Source organism: Micropterus salmoides, unplaced genomic scaffold, assembly GCF_014851395.1.
Source record: "Micropterus salmoides isolate LMB-PRFRI ecotype aquatic unplaced genomic scaffold, ASM1485139v1 Ms_hic_scaffold_5, whole genome shotgun sequence".
Classification (NCBI taxonomy): domain Eukaryota; kingdom Metazoa; phylum Chordata; class Actinopteri; order Centrarchiformes; family Centrarchidae; genus Micropterus; species Micropterus salmoides.
Window position 1 is genome coordinate 9,417,414 of NW_024044237.1, and position 24,808 is coordinate 9,442,221.

Below are 24,808 nucleotides of genomic sequence, written 5' to 3' on the forward strand. Positions count from 1 at the left end.
GGCCATACTGCTGGGATAATGCTATCTTTATATTATATATATACTATTTATTCCCTCTATAATCATCACACTGAACAGATTAAAATAGTACTACACTCCTTTTCAACAGTTTCAGGCCGATTCTGTGTATCTTATGTGCATTTTTCTTTGAACTTGGGCAAAGGAAAATTTATTTTACTGTCTGATAGACAATGAAGTTATCCTGTCTTATCTGTGTTGGGGAAACATTCCTTTTTTTTTTGTTGTAGGCTGAATTCAATTCTATTCAATTTTATTTATATAGCGCCGAATCGCAACAGTTATCTCATAGCGCTTTTCATTTAGAGCAGGTCTTGAGCGAATAATTTACAGAAACCCAACAATTCTTGAATTGTCCTGCTACGAGAAAAAGGTATTCCTATGGTTTACCTGTGGAGAGCAGCAATAGGCATAGATGAGTGTAACCAGCCTCAGATTTCAGTAGAGGAAGAAAGCAGAGACGTCACATGGAAAGATGAGCAACCAGCAGTAGCTGCTTCACCACTAATCACACAACATTAACATAACTAGCTGGTACAAGCTAACATAGCTTGCTACATAATTCGCCGTTGATACCATACATTCGGAATTACAGATCTGCACGAAACAAACGCAAGATTCATAGACGGCGCAAAGCGGGAAACAACGTTACGGTCACACACAGTTACTGTGGCCTCTTCTTGCATCCAACTGGCAGGCTATTTTGGCTACCGAAAGCCAACGATAGCAAACTCTGCCTTGGCTAGCGTCAGGCTAGCCAGCCAGCTAGCTAGCTAGCTACTAACATCGCTAACGGTGGTTAGCTAGCTAGCGAGCTGTAGTAACTTGCGTCATGGATGAACTAGTCGTGGAAGTGAGAGGAACAAGTGGGGCCTTTTACAAGGTAAGTTTGTGACTTTTCTTGAGCTTTGTCAACTCGGTTACCACACCATGTACAAACGTTAGGCCAACTGACATGAAATTGTCTTGCTGGAGGAACGTTAACGCTAGCCAAGAGATACCTGCTTGTATCTCCGGGCCTTGGTGCTTCTGTCCACGTCCCGGTGGAGGCTGAAAATCTGTAAACAAAGCTAACGCTAAGCTGCTGTTGTTACCTCCGTGCTGCTTGTCAAATGTGTTAGTTATTTGTGACACTGACGTTGATAAACTAATGCAGTTGTTGTAGCAGAGTTATTGATGTGATTGTAAAGTGATGGGCTTGAGTCGGTAGCAGAGGCACAAGTGCCAAAATTCGATCTTGATGTGTGTTTTTTCAAAGTAACTTAATTCATGATAACAGAAGCAAATTGAGTGTTGTTTTGCTTTACCTGCATTTTTCCCGTAGTGGGCAGGTAGTTTTGGTTTTATCAAGGCTGCTGAGATCTTTGGGGTTATTCTGAAGAGTCAACAGGTAGGATGGACATGAATTTGAAGTGTCCTTATGATATTACACCACAGATTAAGGAGAGAGTCTGTTAGTAGCTTGTTTTTTTTTCAAGGTAAGGGAGTGTTGCTTATGGATCCTTGGCCATGTATTGGCATACCGGTGTTATTCCTATGATCAGTGTCAGTTGACACCTATTTGTAATCTAGTGTACTGAGGTATCCAGATTAAAAATACCCATTGTGAAATAAGTTTTGTTGTGGGATGAAAACCTTGTATTTCTGTATTTTGGGAGTTGTCATGTCAGAAACAAGAAAAGTAGGAATGCCAGAAGAAGGGGGGGAAAAATCATTACTGGCTTTTTATGAACTCATGTTTAATTGGAAATCCTTAATTTGCAAAGCAATTAGTAACTATTGCCACTCACTTTATACAGAAATAAAGTGAGTGGCTATAGAGTGCAGTAAAAGAGAAAGGTGGTAACAATAAATAAAATGGCTTCTGCTCATGTCTGCTGACTGTCTACTTCAAGTTCCACAGCTGATAGCAGACCAATAGATAAACATTAAAGACAGTACCAGAATGACTAGTTTGTTTGCAGAACTAGTGATATTAAATTGTGATCGCTTGTAAGTATTGTCATCTTTCTACACGACGTAGAAGTTTGTTTGCTGCCAAACTAAAGATTATGAATGGGGCGAATGTGCAGCACAGCCACAGAGCATTTTGAGATGTTATGAGTGTTGAGTCGGCCTGCAAACCCGCGCTGCCAGCTCCATCGATTGGAATGAATAAGGAAATCAAGCATTTGAGTAAAGCAAATTCCCGAGTTAAACATGTGTCTAGATCAGTCCTCTCTGGAGGAAAAAAATAGTGTATTCTTTTGTATTTTCCATGACTTAAATACAAGTAAATGGTCAAGGCAGCGTTGGCAGTGGATGCATTTTTGTCTCCTAGTTAGGCGTGGCAGTGGCCAAACATAGCACTTTATAGATTCTAACTGTGATTTATGGCATACAGTTTGAATACTGTTTTAGTTATTTGGCAAGCATTGTTATCAAATTATAGCACTAAAAGGCAATTAGACACTTTTCTGAAAATTAGTTGAGCAGGATCCACAAAATGCAGTTTTTCATCACCACTTAGAATAAAAGCCAACTGCTCAACTTTTGCTGTTTGCTGCTGTGGAGCTAAGAGCGAAATAATTAAACTGAACAGCCATGTTGTTCTACAGTATTTGAATTGCTGAAACAAAATCACTGGTGTGGGATGCAGAGGTGTGAACCCTGGCAACTGTAGAGCAACTTTGTTTTAAAAACTGTCAGTCTCTGAGTTAGTTAGTTCACTGAAGTGTTAAAGGCTTCCTTGAAATGAGTAATAGTATATACAATATAGTACATGTCATTAGCTATATATCTTGGACTATGGTTCATGTTTCAATTAGTTGCATTTAGGTTGATATACTGTTTTGTATTGAAATTTGATTAGTGTTTTTTTTTTTTTTTTTTTTTATTTTGCGGTGATCCCTGGTATAAGTCATTCATTTCCTAAATATCTTCAAATGCCCAGCTTGTACATCGAGCTAGAGGATAAACAGATGTGTTTCTCACTCAGCTACAGTGCTGCTTTACATAATTCACTTTGGTGGCTGTGTACAGGATGCCAGAGGAAAAATGTAAAATTTGTCATGTGTACAGGGTGTAATAGAGCCAAATAGGTTGGAGGTTATTGCAGATAATTTTATTTATAATTTTGTTGTTGTTTTGTGTTTATGAACAGAAAAGTTTTTAACCTGAAAGCAGTTTGTAAGATTTTGTTAACTTTTTGAGTGACCAAGTGAATAGTGGTCGACCTATATGGGTTTTTGAATGGCCATGCTGATATTTAGAGAGCAGGGTGGCCGATAATATGTAATGCTGATATCAAAACAAAGAAGTCATGCATAGTTCCATTATTCCATGTAGATTACGATCTAATATACATGGTTATGTTAGCCAGAAATGTGTTGGTTTAGATGGAATTTTTATAAGTTAATGTAATAGAGAAATACATTGGGTGATTTCAGAACGTGATGGTGTTGAAGGGAGAGTGGGGTACACTTTGTCAGATTTTCTCTATTCTCTACAATATAACAATATATATTAAACACTAGCCAGTAATGATTTTTAGATTAGATTAGCTGCCATTCAGGATTAAGCTTTTGCTTCGTTTCATCCATTACTGACCTTCAAGTTGTTGCATGTCCTACTTGCAGTAATTCACACATATGGATGCCGACTGTGTGTCCAACCAGAGAGAGACAGAACCAAACCCGTCCAATACCCAAACCAGAGACCGTTCAGAAAGGAGAGGGCACACTTACCCGTGGATGCCACCAGGCACGGCTGCGTCGCGTTGCAGCTGCAGTGCTATAGCCGTGCCTGTTGGAATCATGGCATTAAGTCATTTGCTGTGTCTGTTTCACATGGATTTTGGCACTGCCCCTCCCCTTCTGGAGCCTAGCTGCAGGTCTTGAGTCTATTCACTTCAACTGGAGAAATAAACGTGAGCGCAGATTTCGACAAATTCTTTTGCCCCATAGTCAATATTTGACCCATCATTGCAAACCACATATCTTCCAAGCATTATGACACTAACACAGACAAATCAGTAATCAGTTTGAGACCTGTCTCAGCAACACAAACATATCTCTTCTCTCTGTTAGTGCAGAACCGTTGGTCTGGTTTCATTGTAGTGCTGCCGACGTTGCTTTCCAACCTGCCAACAAGACTGAAATAAAACATGTGTTTAACTGGGGAGAGGTGGCTGCGCCCACATATCTTTTTTTAAATTTTTTTTTTATAGAGCATATTTGCCCAAACCCCTTAAAAAAAGCAGTTTCATTGCTTTGGACTTGGGTCAGGGTAGAGTAGCAGGATTATAACCCTTTTACATGGTTAATGCCAGTGTAAAGCTGTATTGCTATTTTTATTAACTAACTTTTGTTATTTCACCTCTTTGATTCTTGTAGGCCTTTGTGAAGGATGTTCACGAAGGATCGGTGACCGTGGCGTTTGAAAACAAGTGAGTAATGCTCATACACAACAAAACATAACCTACTGCAAAATGTCACCTTTTGCCAATGATGCAATTCACACTTGTCTTTGTAAATGTGTGTTCGTGTCCCTCTGTCCCAGTTGGCAGCCAGAGCGTCAGATCCCGTTCCAGGATGTGCGTTTTCCTCCTCCAACAGGGTCCTGCAAGGAGATCAATGAGAGCGATGAAGTCGAGGTGGGACTGATTCAATACTTGTTTCATAAACTGAATATTGCGTTCAGGTGTGGTTTGTTTAGAAAGCAGAGGCAGTCTTAAGTGTGTGAAAGAAGAAATGCATCAGAACAAAATTCTGGTGTGTGTGTCAAAGGGACAGAGGACTTTTTAATGTAATCATCTCAGGTTCGGGTGATGAGCGGGAAACTTTGTATAATTTACTGTGTGTGTGTGTTGCCAGGTATATTCCAGGGCTAATGACAAGGAGCCATGTGGATGGTGGCTGGCCAAGGTTCGCATGGTCAAAGGAGAGGTAGGTCTCACAACAGTCTTTATCTAAGTCTGGGTTACAAGTTTTCATCAGTTCATATATAATGTCCCAGAAAAATTCTTCGGTAGTATGATTTACCATCATTCCTCTGGAGGCTGGTATTAATTTTGAGTAGAGGTGGTAGTGAGCTTACTGCCTGTGTTCAAGGTATCACTGTTATGATCAGGATTCACATATCAACTTTTGAAGAATTTAGGCTAACCTGTCATACGGGTCTCACTGCTGTGAACTGTTTTTTTTACCCCATTCTATTCCACAAGTTTTTTCCTGTGGCCTGTTTTTATGCTTTATCTCATCTGTCTTTTATATGCTTGGGTGCCCCTGACTGTTTGACTAGTAGTTTTTTGGGGCATCAGAAAAGGGTTTCAGAGCTGAGAAAGAATGTTATAAGTAACATTGTTGACACTGTGCTACATTAGAGACGGGGTGTTTTCCTGGCTCAAAATGAAAGGTGGCACCATCCTGATCCGCGCCTTCAACTGGCTCAAGAAAACTCTTTTTTTTCTTTTTTTTCCTTTTTTACAAACAACGTATTTTAAGAGTTCGAAAAATGATATGATTGATCACATTAATGCATGTTTTATAAAAAAAATAAAGGTGTCCTGTTCAACATTAAATCAAATACATAATGTGTTAATTTACACAGTTAACAAACAGCAAGTTGTTTAAAATCAAATTTAACATCCGCTCTTGTTTTCATTTATAGTTCAGGGTCCTCTTTCAGTGTAGCTGATGTGAATTCCTGGATATCTGTAGTTTCCCCAGTAATATTTGTTGTTTCTTAAGCACGTCATGTGACCTGGTGAAGCTCCGTTTGAGACTGAGAACATGACCTCAAATACTGATATACTGAATATTATGCTTGCAAAATATTATTTAGAAGTAGATTGCCTCCTGTTTTGAAGCATTTAAAATTATTTAAGAATAATTGTATTTTAAGTAATCCCCTCACACCTTTACAAGACACTACAGAAAGTTGCAGCTGAACATTTAATATCCAGGAATTCTCAATCAGCTACTAATTCTCTATGCAGGAAAAACCCTGCAGAGAAATACTCCTCTGCTCCTATAACAATGGTGTAAACAAACGGCAACACTTCCCCTGCGATCCAGGCTCATAGTCTGGGTGGAGTCAGCTAATAGGAACGCTAACTAGCTAATGGCAGAGGCAACCGTTAGTAGCAGTGCCATGAGCAGTATGCGCCAGCAGGTGACTTTCATGTTACAAGCGAAAAGATCTGTGTTGCAACATTCCCCTGATACTTTCGTCCCGGCCCCAACAACAACAGTGGAGTTTGAGTTTGTGTTTTTTCCTGCAACTAATTGACCAATGAAAAATTGGTTGACTAAGACTCTTATCGGTTTAGTTGACTAGTAGGGGGCAGCCCTAGCTCTTAGGTCTCTTCCCCAGTCTCTCTTTTTCTTATCTCCCATCCAAGTTCTTTATGTTCTTTAATTATGTTATTGTATTTATATTTTATGTATTCATACACAGTTGTTAGTCATATTTCTTTCCCCAACCCTGCAGTCGCACATTGTGCTTTTCATAATGTGCATAATTGGATCCCTCAGATATTCTCCTTGTCTCTATGTATCTCTAGTTTTACGTAATAGAGTATGCTGCATGCGACGCTACGTTAAACGAGATAGTGACGCTGGAGCGGCTACGGCCGGTCAACCCGAATAAACCAGCCACCAAAAGCACCTTCATCAAGATCAGACTGGATGTGCCTGAGGATCTACGGCAGATGTAAGTTTGATACACATACAGACAGGAAAAGGAATTTGAGTAATGAATTAGTAATAAAAATGCTTAATCATGGATTTTTTTATACAGCAGATAAGTGTAAAGACTAAGAGTTGAGCAAGTGTAAAAACCTTCAAACGAGTTTGATATTAAGACAAAGACCTGACTGGTAATACTGAATTTCCCAGAAAGTGCCACATGTAACTCGATCCCTCCCAAGTGTAACATAATAAAAGGCCATGAATGATGATTTTTCCACAACACGTTTTTGGAAATGTTTCACAATAAAAACCTTGTTAAGAAATAAAGGGTTTGTCCACTGAAAGTGATGGGTGCTTTTAATTTGAAACGTCTACAGGAAGTATTGAGTTTGTTTTAGCAACATAATGCAGTAACTTTAACAGGGCAAAATGGATCAAAACGAGGCTTCGTACTTACCCTTCAGTCAAGAAGGATCTACAGTCACCTAAAGGATTATTAGGAACACCTGTTCAATTTCTCATTAATGCAATTATCTGATCAACCAATCACATGGCAGTTGCTTCAATGCATTTAGGGGTGTGGTCCTGGTCAAGACAATCTCCTGAACTCCAAACTGAATGTCAGAATGGGAAAGAAAGGTGATTTAAGCAATTTTGAGCGTGGCATGGTTGTTGGTGCCAGACGGGCCGGTATTTCACAATCTGCTCAGTCACTGGGATTTTCACGCACAACCATTTCTAGGGTTTACAAAGAATGATGTGAAAAGGGAAAAACATCCAGTATGCGGCAGTCCTGTGGGCGAAAATGCCTTGTTGATGCTAGAGGTCAGAGGAGAATGGGCCGACTGATTCAAGCTGATAGAAGAGCAACTTTGACTGAAATACAACCGAGGTATGCAGCAAAGCATTTGTGAAGTCACAACACGCACAACCTTGAGGCGGATGGGCTACAACAGCAGAAGACCCCACCGGGTACCACTCATCTCCACTACAAATAGGAAAAAGAGGCTACAATTTGCAAGAGCTCACCAAAATTGGACAGTTGAAGACTGGAAAAATGTTGCCTGGTCTGATGAGTCATTAGTCATGAGACATTCAGATGGTAGAGTCAGAATTTGGCGTAAATAGAATGAGAACATGGATCCATCATGCCTTGTTACCACTGTGCAGTCTGGTGGTGGTGTAATGGTGTGGGGGATGTTTTCTTGGCACACTTTAGGCCCCTTAGTGCCAATTGGGCATCGTTTACATGCCACGGCCTACCTGAGCATTGTTTCTGACCATGTCCATCCCTTTATGGCCACCATGTACCCATCCTCTGATGGCTACTTCCAGCAGGATAACGCACCATGTCACAAAGCTCCAATCATTTCAAATTGGTTTCTTGAACATGACAATGAGTTCACTGTACTAAAATGGCCCCCACAGTCACCAGATCTCAACCCAATAGAGCATCTTTGGGATGTGGTGGAACGGGAGCTTCGTGCCCTGGATGTGCATCCCACAAATCTACACCAACTGCAAGATGCTATCCATCAATATGGGCCAACATTTCTAAAGAATGCTTTCAGCACCCTGTTGAATCAATGCCACGTAGAATTAAGGCAGTTCTGAAGGTGAAAGGGGGTCAAACACAGTATTAGTATGGTGTTCCTAATAATCCTTTAGGTGAGTGTATCTGCAGTCTAACAGACTACACGACACACCCCCTGAGTTAACCGCCTGGATTAACATTTATTTTAAAACCTAACCAAATTGTTTTGGTGCCTTAACCTAACCAAACTATGTTTAGAGGGCGTGTCCTGTAGTAATGTGGACCCGCGGATAGACCTACTTGTTTTAGTTTATGTTACTGACTGTACTGACAAACTGTAGTTGGCTAGCTACCTCGCTAACATAGCAACCAGATGTGATAAGCATGAGTGACATGACTGTTGTCAGGGACGGGGTTATATTAGTTATATTGAAAAGAGTAAATGATGAGGTCATTGTTTATTAACTTTCCAGCAATACGTGAAGACACCAGTCGACTCCACTGCCGTCTGCTCAGCTGTGGTGCGTACTCTGCCACATGTGCTGCAGACAGTGCTGAGAGTATCGTAGCGAACACACACATTTCCCATCACCTAGGGCTGGGCAATTTGATTGAATTTTATGATTATGAAAACAAAGTAATTGCGATAAAATGATTATTGAGCCATTTTGCCATTGAGCTCACTGTGGTCAAGCCAGCCGCCGCTTGAAATTTTAATGCACGTCTATTTGTGCTGTAATGGTACCTGTGCTTAGAACAACCAAAAAGGATGAGAGTCACTTTTCAGCAATCTTTTCTCACATTTTATACTCCAAATTAAAACGTTATAATACACATTATATATTAAATAAGTCTTTATGAATATTATTAGTAGTACTATTTTTGCACTGCTTTTTTGTAGCGTTTGTAATGTGTCTGTTCAGAACATGGTGGCTTATGTCGTCATGTTTGTGCTGGTTTATAGATTATAGTGAGGTGGCTGTTACATTTCTTGAACCCAGCTGTATTTTGCTACTGCATTTTTTCAGTTCTTGTCCCCCTGTGTTGAATGCCATTAAAGGCTCTACTTTGCAGAGAACTGTTTCTTGTCTCTTTAATTGCCCAGAATGTCTCATCATGACAAAAATGTAGCAGCAGTTTGAGAAGGTGCGAGCCACACTCTTGTAGGTTCCTCATTACACGTGAACATGTTTGTATCGGGCTCTGAAAAGACTAAATAATGCTTCATTAGCTTCACACAAATCTGTGATCAATTGAAGATATGTGCAAACATGTCCCTAAATAATCAGTAATGACTCTGTGTTGACAGGTGCTCCAAGGAATCGGCACACAAAGACTTTAAAAAGGCTGTCGGAGCATTCAGTGTCAGCTATGACTCAGAGAAAAAGCAGCTCGTCATTTTGGTTTGTTGAACTATTTTCTTTTCTTTCTTTTTTTTACCTAGGAGCATAAGTGGAAATTTTCCTGTCAATCTCTTAAATGACATTTTATGCAAATACACTCAACAATCACAACATCACATCATTTTGTAGACAACCTCCATCAATAACGTATTACAAATTCAGGTTCTTTGAGTGATCAAAACTTTGGTTGTTCTTGCAGTCTGTGAATGAGGTCACAACAAAGCGGGCCAATATGATGAGTGACATGCACTTCAGGAGCCTCCGCACCAAACTGTCTCTGATGCAGAGGAACGAAGAGGCCAGCAGACAACTGGAGGTAGACACACACACACACACACACACACACACACACACACACACACACACACACACACACACACAAATGAGACTTATGGACAACTGCAACTCGAAATGAACGTGTCATCTTGTATGGATGTGTATAATTTGATCATTGTGTAGTTTAAATGTGATTATGGCTTTATTAAAGGATTGTCCGTCAGGAAACACTTAACTTCTACTTTCTCTGTTGTGGCAGCGATAATGTTTTTTGCTCATGTTTTTGTGTTTGTCCCTGTCATTCTGTTTCTGCAGAGTTCCAGGCAGCTGGCGTCACGGTTTCATGAACAGTTTGCTGTTCGGGATGATCTAATGGGTCTGGCCATCGGGACCCACGGGGCCAACATTCAGCAAGCACGTAAAGTCCCTGGAGTCACTAACATAGACCTGGATGAGGAGACATGCACCTTTCACATATATGGAGAGGTAGAATGACTCTGCTTATTTTATTAGTACAGTTACTAGTATAGAGATGTTTACCTTCCATATATACTGTATGATCTGAGAAAACATTTGAGAACTTGTTGTTATTTTATGTTCAAGATAAACTTGAGTGGGGTATGGAAGGAACAGAAGTGGAAGTATGTTGGTTTTATGCTTGTTGTTTTTCTAGGACCAGGATGCTGTACGCATTGCCAGGAGTTTCCTGGAATTCTCTGAAGATATCATAAAAGTTCCACGGAACTTAGTAGGTGAGAAAATCGACTGAGACAATGAGATTATTCATGCAGTAACTTGAATTGATTTAATAATTAGCCAGACTATTGCACGCCAGAGTCCTGGCAGACTGCCTGATGATGGGTTTTCCCCTTATAGGGAAGGTGATTGGCAAAAACGGCAAACTGATCCAGGAAGTGGTTGATAAGTCTGGAGTGGTGCGGGTTCGTATTGAGCCTGAGAATGACAAAAAGCCCTCGGCAGCAGCGGCAGCAGCAGCAGACGAGGTCAGTGAGAAAGAAAAGCCCAATGCCTCTGCCTGCTTAACACGCAACAACTAACTAGCTGTACACTGAAGTCAGGCTCAATCCTCATACCCCTAAATCCTAGATTCTAATAACGAACATCTATACTACTGCTGGTATGCATCATTTGAGAGTAGATCAGATACAATAATTCAGTCTTCTTTCTTGCTTTACTCTCTTGCAGGGAATGGTGCCATTTGTATTTGTTGGGACCAAGGAAAGCATCTCCAATGCCACAGTACTGCTGGACTACCACCTCAACTATCTTAAGGTGGGTAAAATCACCAGTAAGAACAACATCCTGTACAGCGTTTCTTACGGAACTACAATTTTTTTTTTTTTGTGGTGGTGGTGGTAGCCGTCGTGGGGCTGTTGCAGCGTTTCCCAAACCTCTCCTGGAGTAGCCCATGTACTGTCTTAAATTATCAGCCTGTTATCAAGCAGCTTCAGGAGTTTATAACCAGTTGATCATTTGAATCAGCTGTGAGCTGAAGTGGAAGAAATCGAAAACATGCAGGACAAGGGGAAAGACCGGTCTATTCCATCTCTACCTGAGGGGCTGAGCCAATCAGTGCGTCGTGGACAATTTAACCAATCCCTTTGATTGTGACTGAAAATGTTACTATTTTTCCTTTAACATGAGATAATAATGTATTTGTGTGACCAAAAAAATCGTAATTTAGGTTTGTTGTTTTCTCTGTTGCTTAGAGCAAGCAAAAGTTTGTAGAAGATTAAAACAACTTTTTTTGGCACTTTGTCATTAATCACACTGAATTTTTATGCAGACATACTGAATAACTTCAGCAAAAATATTTTCCCACAAAAGCATAATAACACTGAAGCATTTTAAATACAATATTCATAAAGGAATGTTAATATATGAATAACTGGCAGGCATAGGAATGTGTATTCACTTTCTTGCCGAGAGTTAGATGAGAAGATTGCTATCACTGATATGCATTTCTAATATTAAATGAAGCTACCGCCAGGAGACAGTTAGCAAGTGGAAACAAGTGGAAAGCTACTTGCTCCAAATACTGAAAGTCCTTACTCAGAAAAGAACTAAAAGTTGAAGTGCTGAATTTATTGATGCAAGCAACAATTTTCACTTTCAAGTTAGTCATGGAAGGTTAGTTAGCGACAGCTGATGTGACCTGACTGGGTAGAGAGAGGAGGGCTGGTATGGGATTTGCGAGCAGCTGTGTCAGCCAGAAACTACAATCAATTTAAAGGCATGTGGCAAGTTAGGCTGAAGAGTCAGCTTTCATTTTAGCTTGTTCATAACGATTTCTTACCAGCCAAACAAGCGCACTGTGACTGAAATGTACCTGTGCAGAATTGGAAAATATGATTGTGTGTGTAGGAAGTCCCACCCCCAGGGAAACATAGACACAGAGATGAGAATGACAAGAGAGGAGAGGCTGCATGTATCACCGAGACCACATTTTACAAGCCACCAATTTCACTCACTCACTGGTTTCTTCAACTACCGATAAAAGAACCGACTTTAAAAAGACTCGGGACTCTTGCAAATTTAAAAACAGTCCAATTCAGAGCCCAAACCTTACACACAACGGCATTCATTGTTTAACCATATTTTGCCCAAAACTACCTATCTTAAGAAAATATTTAAAACCACAGTTGTAGTGACGTGACAGGGAAAGCGCATCAACAGACTGAACCATGTCAATAAACGTGTTACCCCGGTACATCCTGGGAGGCTTTCAACTACATCAAATCTCCCACGATGCTACAATGTGATTAAAACCTGGCTACTACAGTGCATATTCATTTCCGTGGTTTGTTTTTATTATTCTTCGTGTCCACAGGAGGTGGATCAGCTTCGTCTGGAGCGTCTTCAGATTGACGAGCAGCTGAGACAAATAGGAGGGGGAGGCGGCGGAGGAGGGACGGGGCCTCGGAACCTCAAAGACAAAACCTACGTGTTCGATAACGGCATGGGGTTGGGGATGGGGAGAGGAGCGGCAGGAGGAGGTGGAGGGAAGCCCTACGCAGGAGGGGGAGGACGAGGGGGCAGAGGGCGAAGAGGAGGAGGTGCAGCTTTCGCCTCAGGTAAAATAAAATGACCACAGGCCACTTTGATCCAGTTATACTCTGGACCCCCCACCTGCGCGTTTAATGGTTGACAGAGGGTCCTGCAAATCACTCGGGCTGTATAAACAAAGCTTAATTCCAGGTTGTCTTTCTGAGGCACTTTAAATGAGGTCTGACTTGTGTCCTCTGCCCCCCCCCCCCCCCCCAGGCACCAACTCAGAGGCATCCAACGCTTCAGAGACAGAGTCAGACCACAAAGACGAGCTCAGCGATTGGTCGCTGGCCCCCACTGAGGAACTGATGACAGGAGGTGGGACCCTGCCTAGACGGACAGATGGGAGAAAGAGAGCAGGCGGAGGAGGGCCCCGGGGACGAGGAGGGCGAGGGAGAGGAGGGGGAGGGTATAAAGGTAGGTAGTAATTATCATTGGCTGTCATTGATCTTTTTGTAGCGATCTCCTGTCAGTCAGGATTCTCCTCTGCAGATATTTTGGGGAATATATGGAGAAGAGAACGGAAAAGCTTGATAAACTTTTTCTCTCAGTTATATAACTGTATTCATATTATTTTCTACCAAGCTAATTTTGAAGATAATGGATGGAGATTATCTTTATTCAAGAAAGAAATTAGTGAGTAAATAACAGCGTGAGATGCTTTCCGGCAAATTATAGCCTGAAAAATGGGAATGAATCAAATGAGATCCCTGCAGACTCCTGTCGCTAATAAATTCTCCTGGAGTGTTTGCGTTTCAAGGAGATCCACATTTACATTGCAAAAATAACTTCCCTCGCCATAAGTCTAATTATGGCACATAAAATTGAACTCCGTTTTTAAGTGCAGATTTGTTTCACATTTCCCACGAGGTGATGGGAACGAGGACGATACCTGTAAATTTAGACTCGTGGTTTGTCCATTCTGGTTTAGGTGAAGACATGCAGTGGAGTGAGCCAAGACCTCGTCATGTGAGAGATCCCAAGACAAGAGCGCAGGAAGACACTCTACAGGTAACACACACACATTCATGCTCTGTTGTGTTTAAATCCTAACAATATGTAGGAAACGCATCAGTTACACAGAACCGTTTGTAAACTGAATTATTGAAGACCAAGAAAACAATATAAACACACACCTTTTTATTTCTTCAAAACCTCTCAATGACACACATTTGGTCCTATTTTAAGAACTAGGAACAAACGCATGGTACCAACTTTCCTAATATCTGAAATGACTCATATCTCAGGCAATATTTAGGATGGAAGTGGAATAGATGGCAGAATTGCGAATTGAGTAATGATAGCGGACTAACATTTTAATTTGAACACAGTCATGTTCCCCTGCATGAACAGCTTGTTGGTGATAAAGGTCAATGTACATCCAGACAGAACTCTTAACATGATTACGACGCAGCCCTGTTGCACTGCTGCCGACTGCAGCGCGTGGGCTCAGTACCAGACTAGGGCTGGATGATATGGCTAAAATTGTTAGGGCAATACAAAGTTCCATATCTTTCGATATCGATAATTATCACGAAAACTATCAAATTGTTATTTCTTTCGAGTTTAAAGGCTGCTCTTGAGTGAAAGTTGAAGAAACCTGATGGTTAATTGTGGTTTAAACTCTTCTTTATGGTCAACACTTAATTCCAAACAGTGGATGACTTCACAAATCTGTGGTAAAATATTCAAAACAATTATGACAAAATCTTTAACAAAGTCCTTTTTCCTCAACAAAATAAATATCTTAATTAAAAAAATCAAGTCCTAGTTCTTAATTCAAGTAAATAAAATCAAATATTTATTGAATATTTACTGAACATTTGTTATATTGTTATTGAAAAAAATTACATTGCAATAATTATTGTTATTGTTTTGTAGTCCAGCCCTATACTAGACCAACAAAAATTGTCACATAGACACAAAAACATGGGAAATATGGGCCAGGTCGCAAAATACCCAACTTGCCGTTTAAGCATTGATATGTTCACGTTGCTATGGTGTATTTTGATTGACAGTATGGAAAGGATTTTCCCCACATGTGAGGCCACATAAGTTATAAAGCAGACAGTGCTATTTTCTTCAAATCAGATTTTACCAATGTCGGATACTGTGATACATCAACAGAATTTCTACAGTACTTTGGGGCTCTCTGTGTTCTAAGACACTCTGGAGTTGCTGCTCATTGCTAAGTGTCACAGTAGGAAGCTTCATAGACTCTGTTCTATTCTGACAGAGCTTTAGACGTAGCGCCGTTTGATAAAAATGGGTCCAGATCTAATGTCCCAATTCATCCGTGATCATGTATTTGATTATATTTCCCCTCTACTTGTGGCTTTAAACTGTGGAACCAGACTGTATTTATTTCTGTTCTCCCACAGATCCGTGTGGACAGTAACAATGAGCGTAGCGTGCAGCACTCCTCAGGGGGGCGAGGAGGAGGAGGGCCTTCCTCATCCCAGGGTGGCATCAGTGACGGCCTGTCTCGCCAACACCATCAGAGACCCATCAGAGACCGAGGGATGAAGAAGGACAAACAGGACGCTCCTCCGCTGGTGAACGGAGTGTCGTAGATGCACCACTGGAGGACCTTCTCACTTACACACACACACACACACACACACACACACACACACACACACACACATGCGCACACACATGCAGGCAACTCGTCATAAACAATGGTAGAGTCTCTCTCACTTTTTCTTTCTCTGTCTTTGTCAAACACATGAATACACATATTTCATCAGCATGGAAGAGTTTACCGTAGTCGTAGACCAGAGGAGATCTGTTAACTGCTGGTCTGTTCTGTTGAGGTCTTTGAGTGTACTGGTCTGGTTTGTTGACTGGTCCGGTATCACATGTTCTCCTCTGGAGTGACAAATAAAATAAACAGCACTTTTTGGACAAAAGGAAAAAAAGAGGAGAGATTTGACTAACGCTCATCTCTCCCTGAGGCATTAACCCCAAACTCGCTCCCCCACCGCTCCAAGACTTGGTTTTTATTTTTTTTCAATCTACTAAACTGGATGATTGAATTTACTTGCCACTGCCCTGTTCGGACTTTCTCACATCAGAAAATAGAAATGAGTGGAAGCAAATCAAGGAAATAATTGGTTGACAAGGAAACAGTGGTTTACAACCTCTCAGAGGGCAGGATGAAATATGTGTTCTTTCCCTCCTCCTGCTGCTGCACACTTCAGAGGTGTTTTTACGGCAGATGTTTATTGTAGAGATGATCTTGCAACACACAGTTTTAGGAGGTGGCTTCAGTGTTTCCCACAGGTTGAGAATTCCTTTTTCGGTGGTCTAAGGCCCCAAAATCCAACTCTTGGAAGTCAGCTATAACAAAGCATTGCATTTATAATATAAACTATACTGAGTATTAAATGTATTATATAAATTCCAAACAGTTTTTCAGGAGCGGTAGATGTCTTTTGGTATCACCAAAAGAAGGCACTTTTTTCCGGGGGGGGGGGGGGGGGGGATTTGAGCCCTGATCACCATGACAACACTTAAGCAAATCAAACCTGCCTTTGGGATCAGCAAATGTTTCAGGATGAAATGTGAACAGCTACGGGCAAAGAAGTTACCAATGCATACTTATCGCATCATCAGAGTCATCTGTGTTTTGTTTCCCGTTGTAAAATTCCTTCAGACTAAGCATGAATTCAGCAATGGAGACAAATAAATCTGAGGCACTCGGATGCAAATAAACTGCAAAGATCCCGACTCCCAAGAGTCTTCAGCAGGGCACAAAATGTCACATGACTTGGCCAAGAGTGACTGGGGATTCACATTAAAAGTGAGATGTGAGCAACACTACCGAAATGCAGTTTGTTCCATTCAATCCACACCTTGCTCACACTATCTCAATCTCTCAGCCATCTGTCAGCAGCAGCTCCTGACTGATCTCAGACATTTTTATTTATATCTTTTTATTTATCAATTAATTGATTTTTATTTCCCCACACAAGCTCACGGTGAAACTGGGAGTGTAGATCAGTCATTACAAATACCATTAATAAGTTTAAAACATATAAACAGCAGAAGAAAACAGGTGTCTGGATATTACGCTTCACAAAAGACTAGAGGTGTTACGTGGGTTCTATGTAGATTGGCCACTTAAAGATCTCTCACAAAAAACCTACACACACATCACCTACTGTAAATCGTAATACAAAAAAATGATCAGCCCTAAAAAGACTAAAAATAAATGATCATAAATTTAAAATCCTGTCTATTGACAATAACATGCAGTCATTATAAAATAAACAGTGACTAAAGCCTTTACTACAGTCATGAATAAAAGCTTTGTGATACAGAGAATCCATCCTGTCTGGATACATTCATGGCAACATGTCTGCTGTGGTCCAGCAAGCACCGGTCGTCCTCTTCTTCCAATACATAATGTCACTGGTAAAGACTTGTCAACATGAATCAACATCCTGTACCAGACTGATGAGAGCCTTGGCATCCTCAACAGAGGGGTATTTCACAAAGAGGGCTTAGGCTGGAAGCTAGACTTAGTTTGGCTAGTTTCACTTGCTTACAGTAACACCAGTTCAAGTAGTACAGCAACGTTTGCTTTCACACAAACGTGCAGGTTGCACGATTGAAGGTGGAAACATCATGAACTCCTGTCGCCTGATCACTTGAGCTTTTCTTTAATCTATGAAAACCATTGTATTTAACCTTTTTGTATTGCAGTTAGAAAAGTATTTTTAAGTTTTAATGTAGAATAAACGACAGAGTTGGGTTATACCTTGACAAAATAAAATAAGTGTAAGTAGTAGGTGTAAGTTGGTATACATTTTATTCTTCCTGGTTTTCCAACTTATTCTGGGCTTGCTTCTCTTAACATTTTGTGTATTAATAAAATTTTATTATTTTCTGTTGGCTACGTTCTGTAAATTGTAGGGCAGAGAGGGGAGTCTGACTTCTAACCTTAATCCTGACAGATTTACTTTTCATTTCACCAAATTGTAATATTGAATCTTGTAATCATGGAACAATATCAGGTCTTGTTCCGTGACCATGAACAGTGCAGTGAAATTTTTGTGCATCCCTATGCAACAGTGCATTGTTCGGCTTGCATTGAAATTGCAGTACTGTGGATGTCACCTGACTAAGTTGAAATAAAGCTGTAGTGAAACCGCTCTAAGAGCAGAAAGTCAGGTTTAATGAAATGTAAGTTTTCCTCAGCTTCTTTGTGAAATCCCCTCTGGATTAAGTGTGCTGTCTGTCAATCTTCTGCCCTTCCTCAGTCACAATTGGGCATTCCCTCCCTGCATCTTTGTGCCTTGGATTTATGTTTCGCCATTTCTGTGAGTTTGGCCCATTCTTAAAGCACCTCTGAATAGATCAAAGCTTTTTACACATTCTGTTTAAACTCAGTGTAACACCCCCCTTTTTTTTCAGACATGGGTGTTTCTTGCTCGCTGATTATGTGTTTGAATTCCTTTGGGGTGGCACAACGGTGTAAGATGATTTCTACAATTTGTGGTACTTAATTTAGTCCCAGAACAGGTCCAGTTTTCTGTCTTTACTCTAAATGTATGTGCCTCGTGTTAGAGCTCTGTGAGACACAGACTTAAAGAGGAGTAGACAGTCATGTGATTAAATAGCCGGCAGTGATTTGTCCAGACATCAAAGGAACGTCAGACAAAACAAAAAATGTGTTGACATCAAGCTCTCATCTTGAGGTGTTCCAACCTGCTGTTCAGACGCTTCAGAGAGTTGCTGACTTCATGAATCTTCTGCATGGAAATATCTTCAGTGGCATTATTATCAAAATCAAAAGAATACAATTTAGTTGGCATAAAGTAAAGGCCTTTAAAAGACCATGGACATCCTCAGTTATCCCAAATTGTATCCTAAATTCAAACTGACTGCAGTAGCCCATCTGACTGCAGATGGGCTAGTGTAGAAAGTAGTTCTGGATTTGTGATTGAGGGGAGATTGATAATAGCATTAGTTTGAATAAAAAAACTGCTGAAATGTGAGAAAGTTGCTGTAAAACAAAAAAAAAGCAAAAAAAAAAAGGTTTCTGAAGGTTTCTCTGTGCATCCGTATGCTTAAATACGCATTACATCATAATACTGTATCTTTTCACTGTAACAAATTAAAGCAGATTAGCTGTGATCAGTTTTAGTTTAGTAACAGGTTAAATCTGATCATTTAATTGCTTTTGTAGCTAAGGACTTGTTCAGGAATAACCTTGTAAAGTTAGCCCTTCAATTTAGCTTCACTCTTTGTGGTGCTCTTAAAAGTTTATTTTGCCATTTTTGGGAATACGCTTATTTGCGTTCTTGCAAAAAGGTAGATGAGAAGATTTATACCACTCATGTCTATGCGGTAAATCAGAAGTTAGGGCCAGAAGGTGATTAGCGTAGCTAAAGACTGTAAATGGGTGTATCAGCTAGTCTGGCTCTGTCCAAAATCCCCCTACCAGCACCTCTAAAGCTCCCTAATTGACTAGTTATATCTGAAATGTAAAAACCGTTTGTAATGTGCTGGTCCTAGTACTTCTTAAACGTCTTTCTGGCCAGCTGTTTTCACCTAGCTCAGGTGTTTATGCTAAGCTAACCTTTCCTTATTTAAAATATGCTTTCATTAGGAGCATCTTCAGTGAGCAAGGTTGGATCAATTTTTAACCACACAAAAAAAGATACTGGACAAAATATCCACTGTGCTCCATCTTCAACAGGTGCTTCAAATGTTGTGGTAAAAACCGAGTTGGGCGGGACTGTTGTCTCTTTTAGCTGGAAAGCTGCGAATGCTCAGAGAAACCTCACCATATTCTGTGTGACATGTGCCTTTAATTGTGGCTAGTATCACAACCTAGACATGGAAATCAGGGATGATGAGACGTTGATCATGGACCAGATGTGTAAAGGTGGCTGTTTCCTGTCGGGACATTATTGACTCACCCTGGATCGTGGACCGGGTCGTATTTTTGAGCTTCCTTTAAACTCAAAGGGCGGATATTAAATGCAGGGTGATTTTGGCTCGCCAGGAAACTGCCTGCTTTAACCACCTGATCCTTTTTTACCATTGATGGTGTTGTATCCTTGTACAGTCAACAAACATAAGCCTGTAACTTATGACCGACCTGGTTCAATTGATCTGTAAAATGGATTCAGTTACTTTTGTACACCAGTGCATCTCATGACCTTGAGTGGCTAATTTGAGAGCCATTTCTCCATACTTCTTAAATGTCATCTTGAGATGCAAAATGGTGTGACCCCATGTAACTTTATTCCCTATGTCACTTACCTTCCCGCAAAGTAGCTGAAGCAGTGAAAGGAACTGAAAAGATTTCAGAGGTTGAGCCAGGTCTTTACTAGAGATCAGTGTACCTTTCTATCTTGCGATGCATGTACATCTTTATTATGGATTTTGGAGACTTTCTATAAGTTCAGACACATCTTTTAAAAAAAAAAAGGAAAAAAAAGACATAAGTTTAGTTTTTTGAATCAGTGTTGCTTTGTTTAATTTCTCCTTGGCCTGAGTTCAGCTGGAGTAGCCAGTGATGAGTTACATTTTCTGAAAACCATCAACTTAGAGTCATTGACACATAAGCAACTGTTACCTTCAGAAAATGTCAAAAGAAACGGTTAACTAACGAGTAATGATTCATGAAATAGAATTTTTTTTTTTTTTTTTTAAGAAGTTCATTTCTCTTTTTAAAACATATTATTGGTGTCAATTTTCTCTCTCTCACTAATCTGTTAGGACCTTTTGCTTTCACTTGCCGTTCTCACTGCAGCCATGTAAGCATTCTCTGCAGTGAAATTGAAAATGGCCTCTATATTGTCAATAGAGCATCAACAGTATGGAGTTGCTTTGTATTGTAAAAAAAAAACAAAAACATGATGGGGGGAAAAAAGAAGGGCGGGTTGCATACTGTATATAATGATGTCATTATTTGTCTGAGAAAAGATTTGGACTATTGTTTCAAATGTGCACTTATCCTGATATTTTCTTTTTTTGCTGTTTAATATCAGTTAAATGCTAGAGCTCTTCATAATAAACTTAATGATGTGTGAAAAAATAGTATCCTCTGTAGCAGGGTTGAGCCACACACAGCTGTCATTAAAAATGAAATGTCCATAGTGCTGAAGAACTTGAAAAATAGCATTACATTGCAGAAAGAGGGGGAGTTAATTGTTTATCTGCCAGGGAAAATCCACTGCAAAACCTCACACAGGAATATCGACTGACATAATGACTGAATTTCCAGAGATAACCAGTCCTTTGCAATGTAAAGTTCATACAGTTCTTTACACCTGTAGGTTTGGTGGATCTTAAAAATATGTAGTTCCATCCTGAATAGAGAACAGCAGTTGGAATGGATTGTAATATGTTTTCACGATGTCCATAGACATTTCTCATCCTACTCTTGCAGCATAATCCACCGTCCAATCGTGTACTCAGTTGGTTTCAAGCAACAAACTTCAATAGCTCTGTTCGCTAGATAGAAACACAACTTGTGTCTTTAGCCATGTTTCGGAATAGATAGATATTTTGGGAAATACACTAGAGTTAGATGAGACAATCAATATCAATTTCATGTCTGTGCACTAACAGCAATTAGCTTAGCTTAGCCCAGCTTGGCATAAAGACCTGGACAAACGGCTAGCTTGGCTCTCTCCAAAGATCAAAAATACACCTATCAGCACCTCTTGGTTATTTCAAACACCAACAGAAATGTAAAAGCTTGTGATAGTTCCAGCACGCAAGTTCCTGTAAAACTGCAATTTGATGTTTTCACATTTCAGTTACTTTACAGATTCAACAAATGAGACACAGCTTGTTAATTAGTGACCTTTACAGGTGTAAATAGGTGTAATTTGAATTTTGGACCGAGCCAGACTAGCTGTTTCCCCCTGCTTCCAGTCCTAATTCCAAGCTAAGCTAACCCTTTTATAGCTACTCAATATGCATACAAACATGAGAGTGGTATTGATTGAACTCTGTATGTACTGTAATTGTACTGTAAGTGCATTTTCCAAAATGTAACAATTCATTCAACTATGTAGAGAAAGCATATATTGGTCTACCTTCTAGCATAACATACTGTAGCTGTAGAGAAAGTTTGCCTCCTATAGTAACTTAAGTCACCTATGTGAATTATGTTTTATGGTGGATTTTCCCTTTAATTTTCCGTCTCCATAGTGATGGATAATGATGTGTGTTTTGTTTGGATTCCCTTAACATTTTATTTTCCTTTTCTTTTTGACGGGTGTAAAAGTTTCATGAGGTTAAGCCAGCAAGGTGCTAGTGGTGAGATGTATTTCCCAAAACCAGTTCCCCTTGAGCTGACAAAAAGAGCCACGTGCAAGTTGGATGCATTTGGAAGGTGTTACAGACCTCGGGGCTACAGAAGTCACTGGACTAACCTTCACATCAGCTTTGGTGTGTCATCCCAGAGACAATGAATTTCTGCATCTGTGGCTGTGCTTCAACCTGTTTGTCGATGTATTTTATTGTGCCTCCAACCACCAGGTTTAGAGTGTATGTTAGACTTGACTTAAACTGCTGGAATTGAACAAACAAAATCCGTTTAATGGCTTATTCATGCTTTGGTTTGATCTTTAGGGGCATTACTAACAAATTGTAATGCTATGCCAAGGCTTGTACTGTAGTGGAAAATGTAAATTTTAAAAAAAGATGTGGGAGCAGTGCTGCATGCTGACCATTTGGGGTCACTGAAGAATTGGTGCTAAGGAAGCATTTCCACAATGAGTCTCCTATAAATGACTGTGACATCATTATTCAATCCTGCTGTTTTCCAGTGGCCTGCCATGGAACCAACTAACATAAAATGAGTACGGTCGAGAACTCGGTCTGGTATCTTGCCTTTGGAGAACATTGCAAATGCGGTCATATGAAGAGTTGCATGGGAAACATTTCCCTAGAAATAGGTATGTGAACCATCTGGGATCCCAAAGTTTATGAGGAGGAACTAGCGTGCGCACATTTAATTCCCAGGATCAAGATGTGTACATTTTGTTTCATCCTGGTGTGATTCAGCATAATGGCACTCTCAAGAACACTGCGTCTTTGTTGTTTAGGCATGACACTGTCCTTAATGCAATCCTCTATCTCCAGTACATTAGAATAGTCCAAAACAAGTGTAATTTGGTACTCCACAAAGTAAAATGGCACAAAAACTGTTTACTCCTTAAAGGTGGAGTAATGCTTCTTTAAAATAGTGAAGCACTGTTACCTCACATGAAACCTTTCATATTAAACCTGATGACTGGTACTGTATATTCTGCTAACTATTTTCACAAACAGATGATGTGAGGCTGTTTTCATAAAAGCGTGCTCCAAAATGTGTCTTCTCCTAGCTGTGTTTGTTATCAACAGATTATATGGAGGGACTGGATTAGAAATTTGTGGCTTCAGACATTATTTGCATTTTTCCAGCATTGTTGTTGTAAATGGACTTCTGAAATAACTGAGAGTGAAATTCATTTTGATTTACAGAAAAAAAGTTTTGGCAGCTGTTCGGCGATTGAAAAGTTTCATGCCAGTCGGTAATGTTAATGACATGTCTTTCTCAGCAAATTGCTGCATAGTAACTGACTTTTCTTGATATTCAACTGCCGTGATTATCTCGAGAGGTGTGCTGTTCTAATGTTCTGGTGTACAGAGTGCAGTTTTTACCAGAAAGTGAATGCTTGCGATTTAATCTGCATTTGTTGTTCTTCGTCAGGCTCAACTTTGAACGAAGCATCAGACTGGATTAACCAATTATTGCTGTTAAAGCTACAACACTGTGTTGTCTTGCAAATGTGTTCAGGGGACTGACCCAAACCACAATCCACAAACCTTGATTTTGACTTGAGATCTCAAAAGTGAACAAATACTGTCGATGTCAAACATGCAGTGATAATGCAGAAAGCACAAGAATTTGAAACGGCGTGTCCCAGTTCAGTTAAGAAACTTTCAATCCTTTTAACTGTAAAAGTGTCCCATGTGACCCTTTTGCATCTTTCCTTAACTAGTCCAGCTGGGATTGCAACATGGTTCATGTGGAACCAACATGAGATAAGACGACCTAAAAACGTCCTTGTTGTTGCTCGCCAATCCGCAGCAGTTATTTATTCGCAGAATGTATATAACATCAACAAATACTAACTAGACTCTACTGTGGGGCTGTTCAACACTACGGTGTCAGAAGGTGAAGACACGCAGAGAATCTGTAGATACTTAAACCAGGGTAGTCGAAAAAGCTGTAAACCTTGTGTGCACTTTTGGGCATTTTTTTGTTTCCTTTTGTACATACTACTAGCATTTAAGATGTTTGGGTTGACATGTCTGGTTATAGTGCAATATATTTTGTATGCAAGCAGTTTCAATAAATAAAGGTTGATCTTCCTCGGTGAGCTCCGGCTGATCTCTGCATTTTATGAGTTTCAGGGTTTTACTGCCAGTTATAAATAAACAGTAAAAGTCCAATGGTAGCCCAGTTTAACTGTTGAATGATGTTTTGACCTATCACCAGGCCCTGCAGTGGGTTTCTATGCTGTCAAATCCTAAACCCAAGCAAAGAGCAGATACTCAACCCGGCCTTATTTCTACATTGCATCTGCTTAGGCTAAACTACAGTAGTTGGCCCAACTGGCTTGATCAGTTTAATCCTGCCCGCATCCCTGCTTAGCTAGCTCCACTAGCCACTCGTCTTACACATAGTTACAAGTTATATCCGGAAACATTTCTCACCATTTCACCGCACTCTGACCTAGTGCTCCTTTAAAGTTTCCTTGCAAAGAGCAGATACTCAACGTTTAGCTACGTTGTGTCTGTGTGTGAGTGCAAGAGTG

General features: G+C 40.2%; 1 protein-coding gene across 1 annotated transcript; it reads left to right on the plus strand.

Moving 5' to 3' along the window:
* The first annotated feature begins 434 nt into the window (after positions 1-434).
* fmr1 (FMRP translational regulator 1) lies at positions 435-24,370 on the plus strand. Its single transcript, XM_038699020.1, has 15 exons — positions 435-901; positions 4,392-4,444; positions 4,558-4,651; positions 4,872-4,943; positions 6,563-6,711; positions 9,533-9,626; positions 9,826-9,942; positions 10,218-10,388; positions 10,576-10,654; positions 10,779-10,906; positions 11,109-11,195; positions 12,754-12,997; positions 13,188-13,388; positions 13,903-13,982; positions 15,353-24,370. The coding sequence occupies exons 1-15, from the start codon at positions 851-853 to the stop codon at positions 15,542-15,544; spliced, it is 1,812 nt and encodes a 603-aa protein (XP_038554948.1). The 5' UTR covers positions 435-850; the 3' UTR covers positions 15,545-24,370.
* The last annotated feature ends 438 nt before the right edge of the window (positions 24,371-24,808 follow it).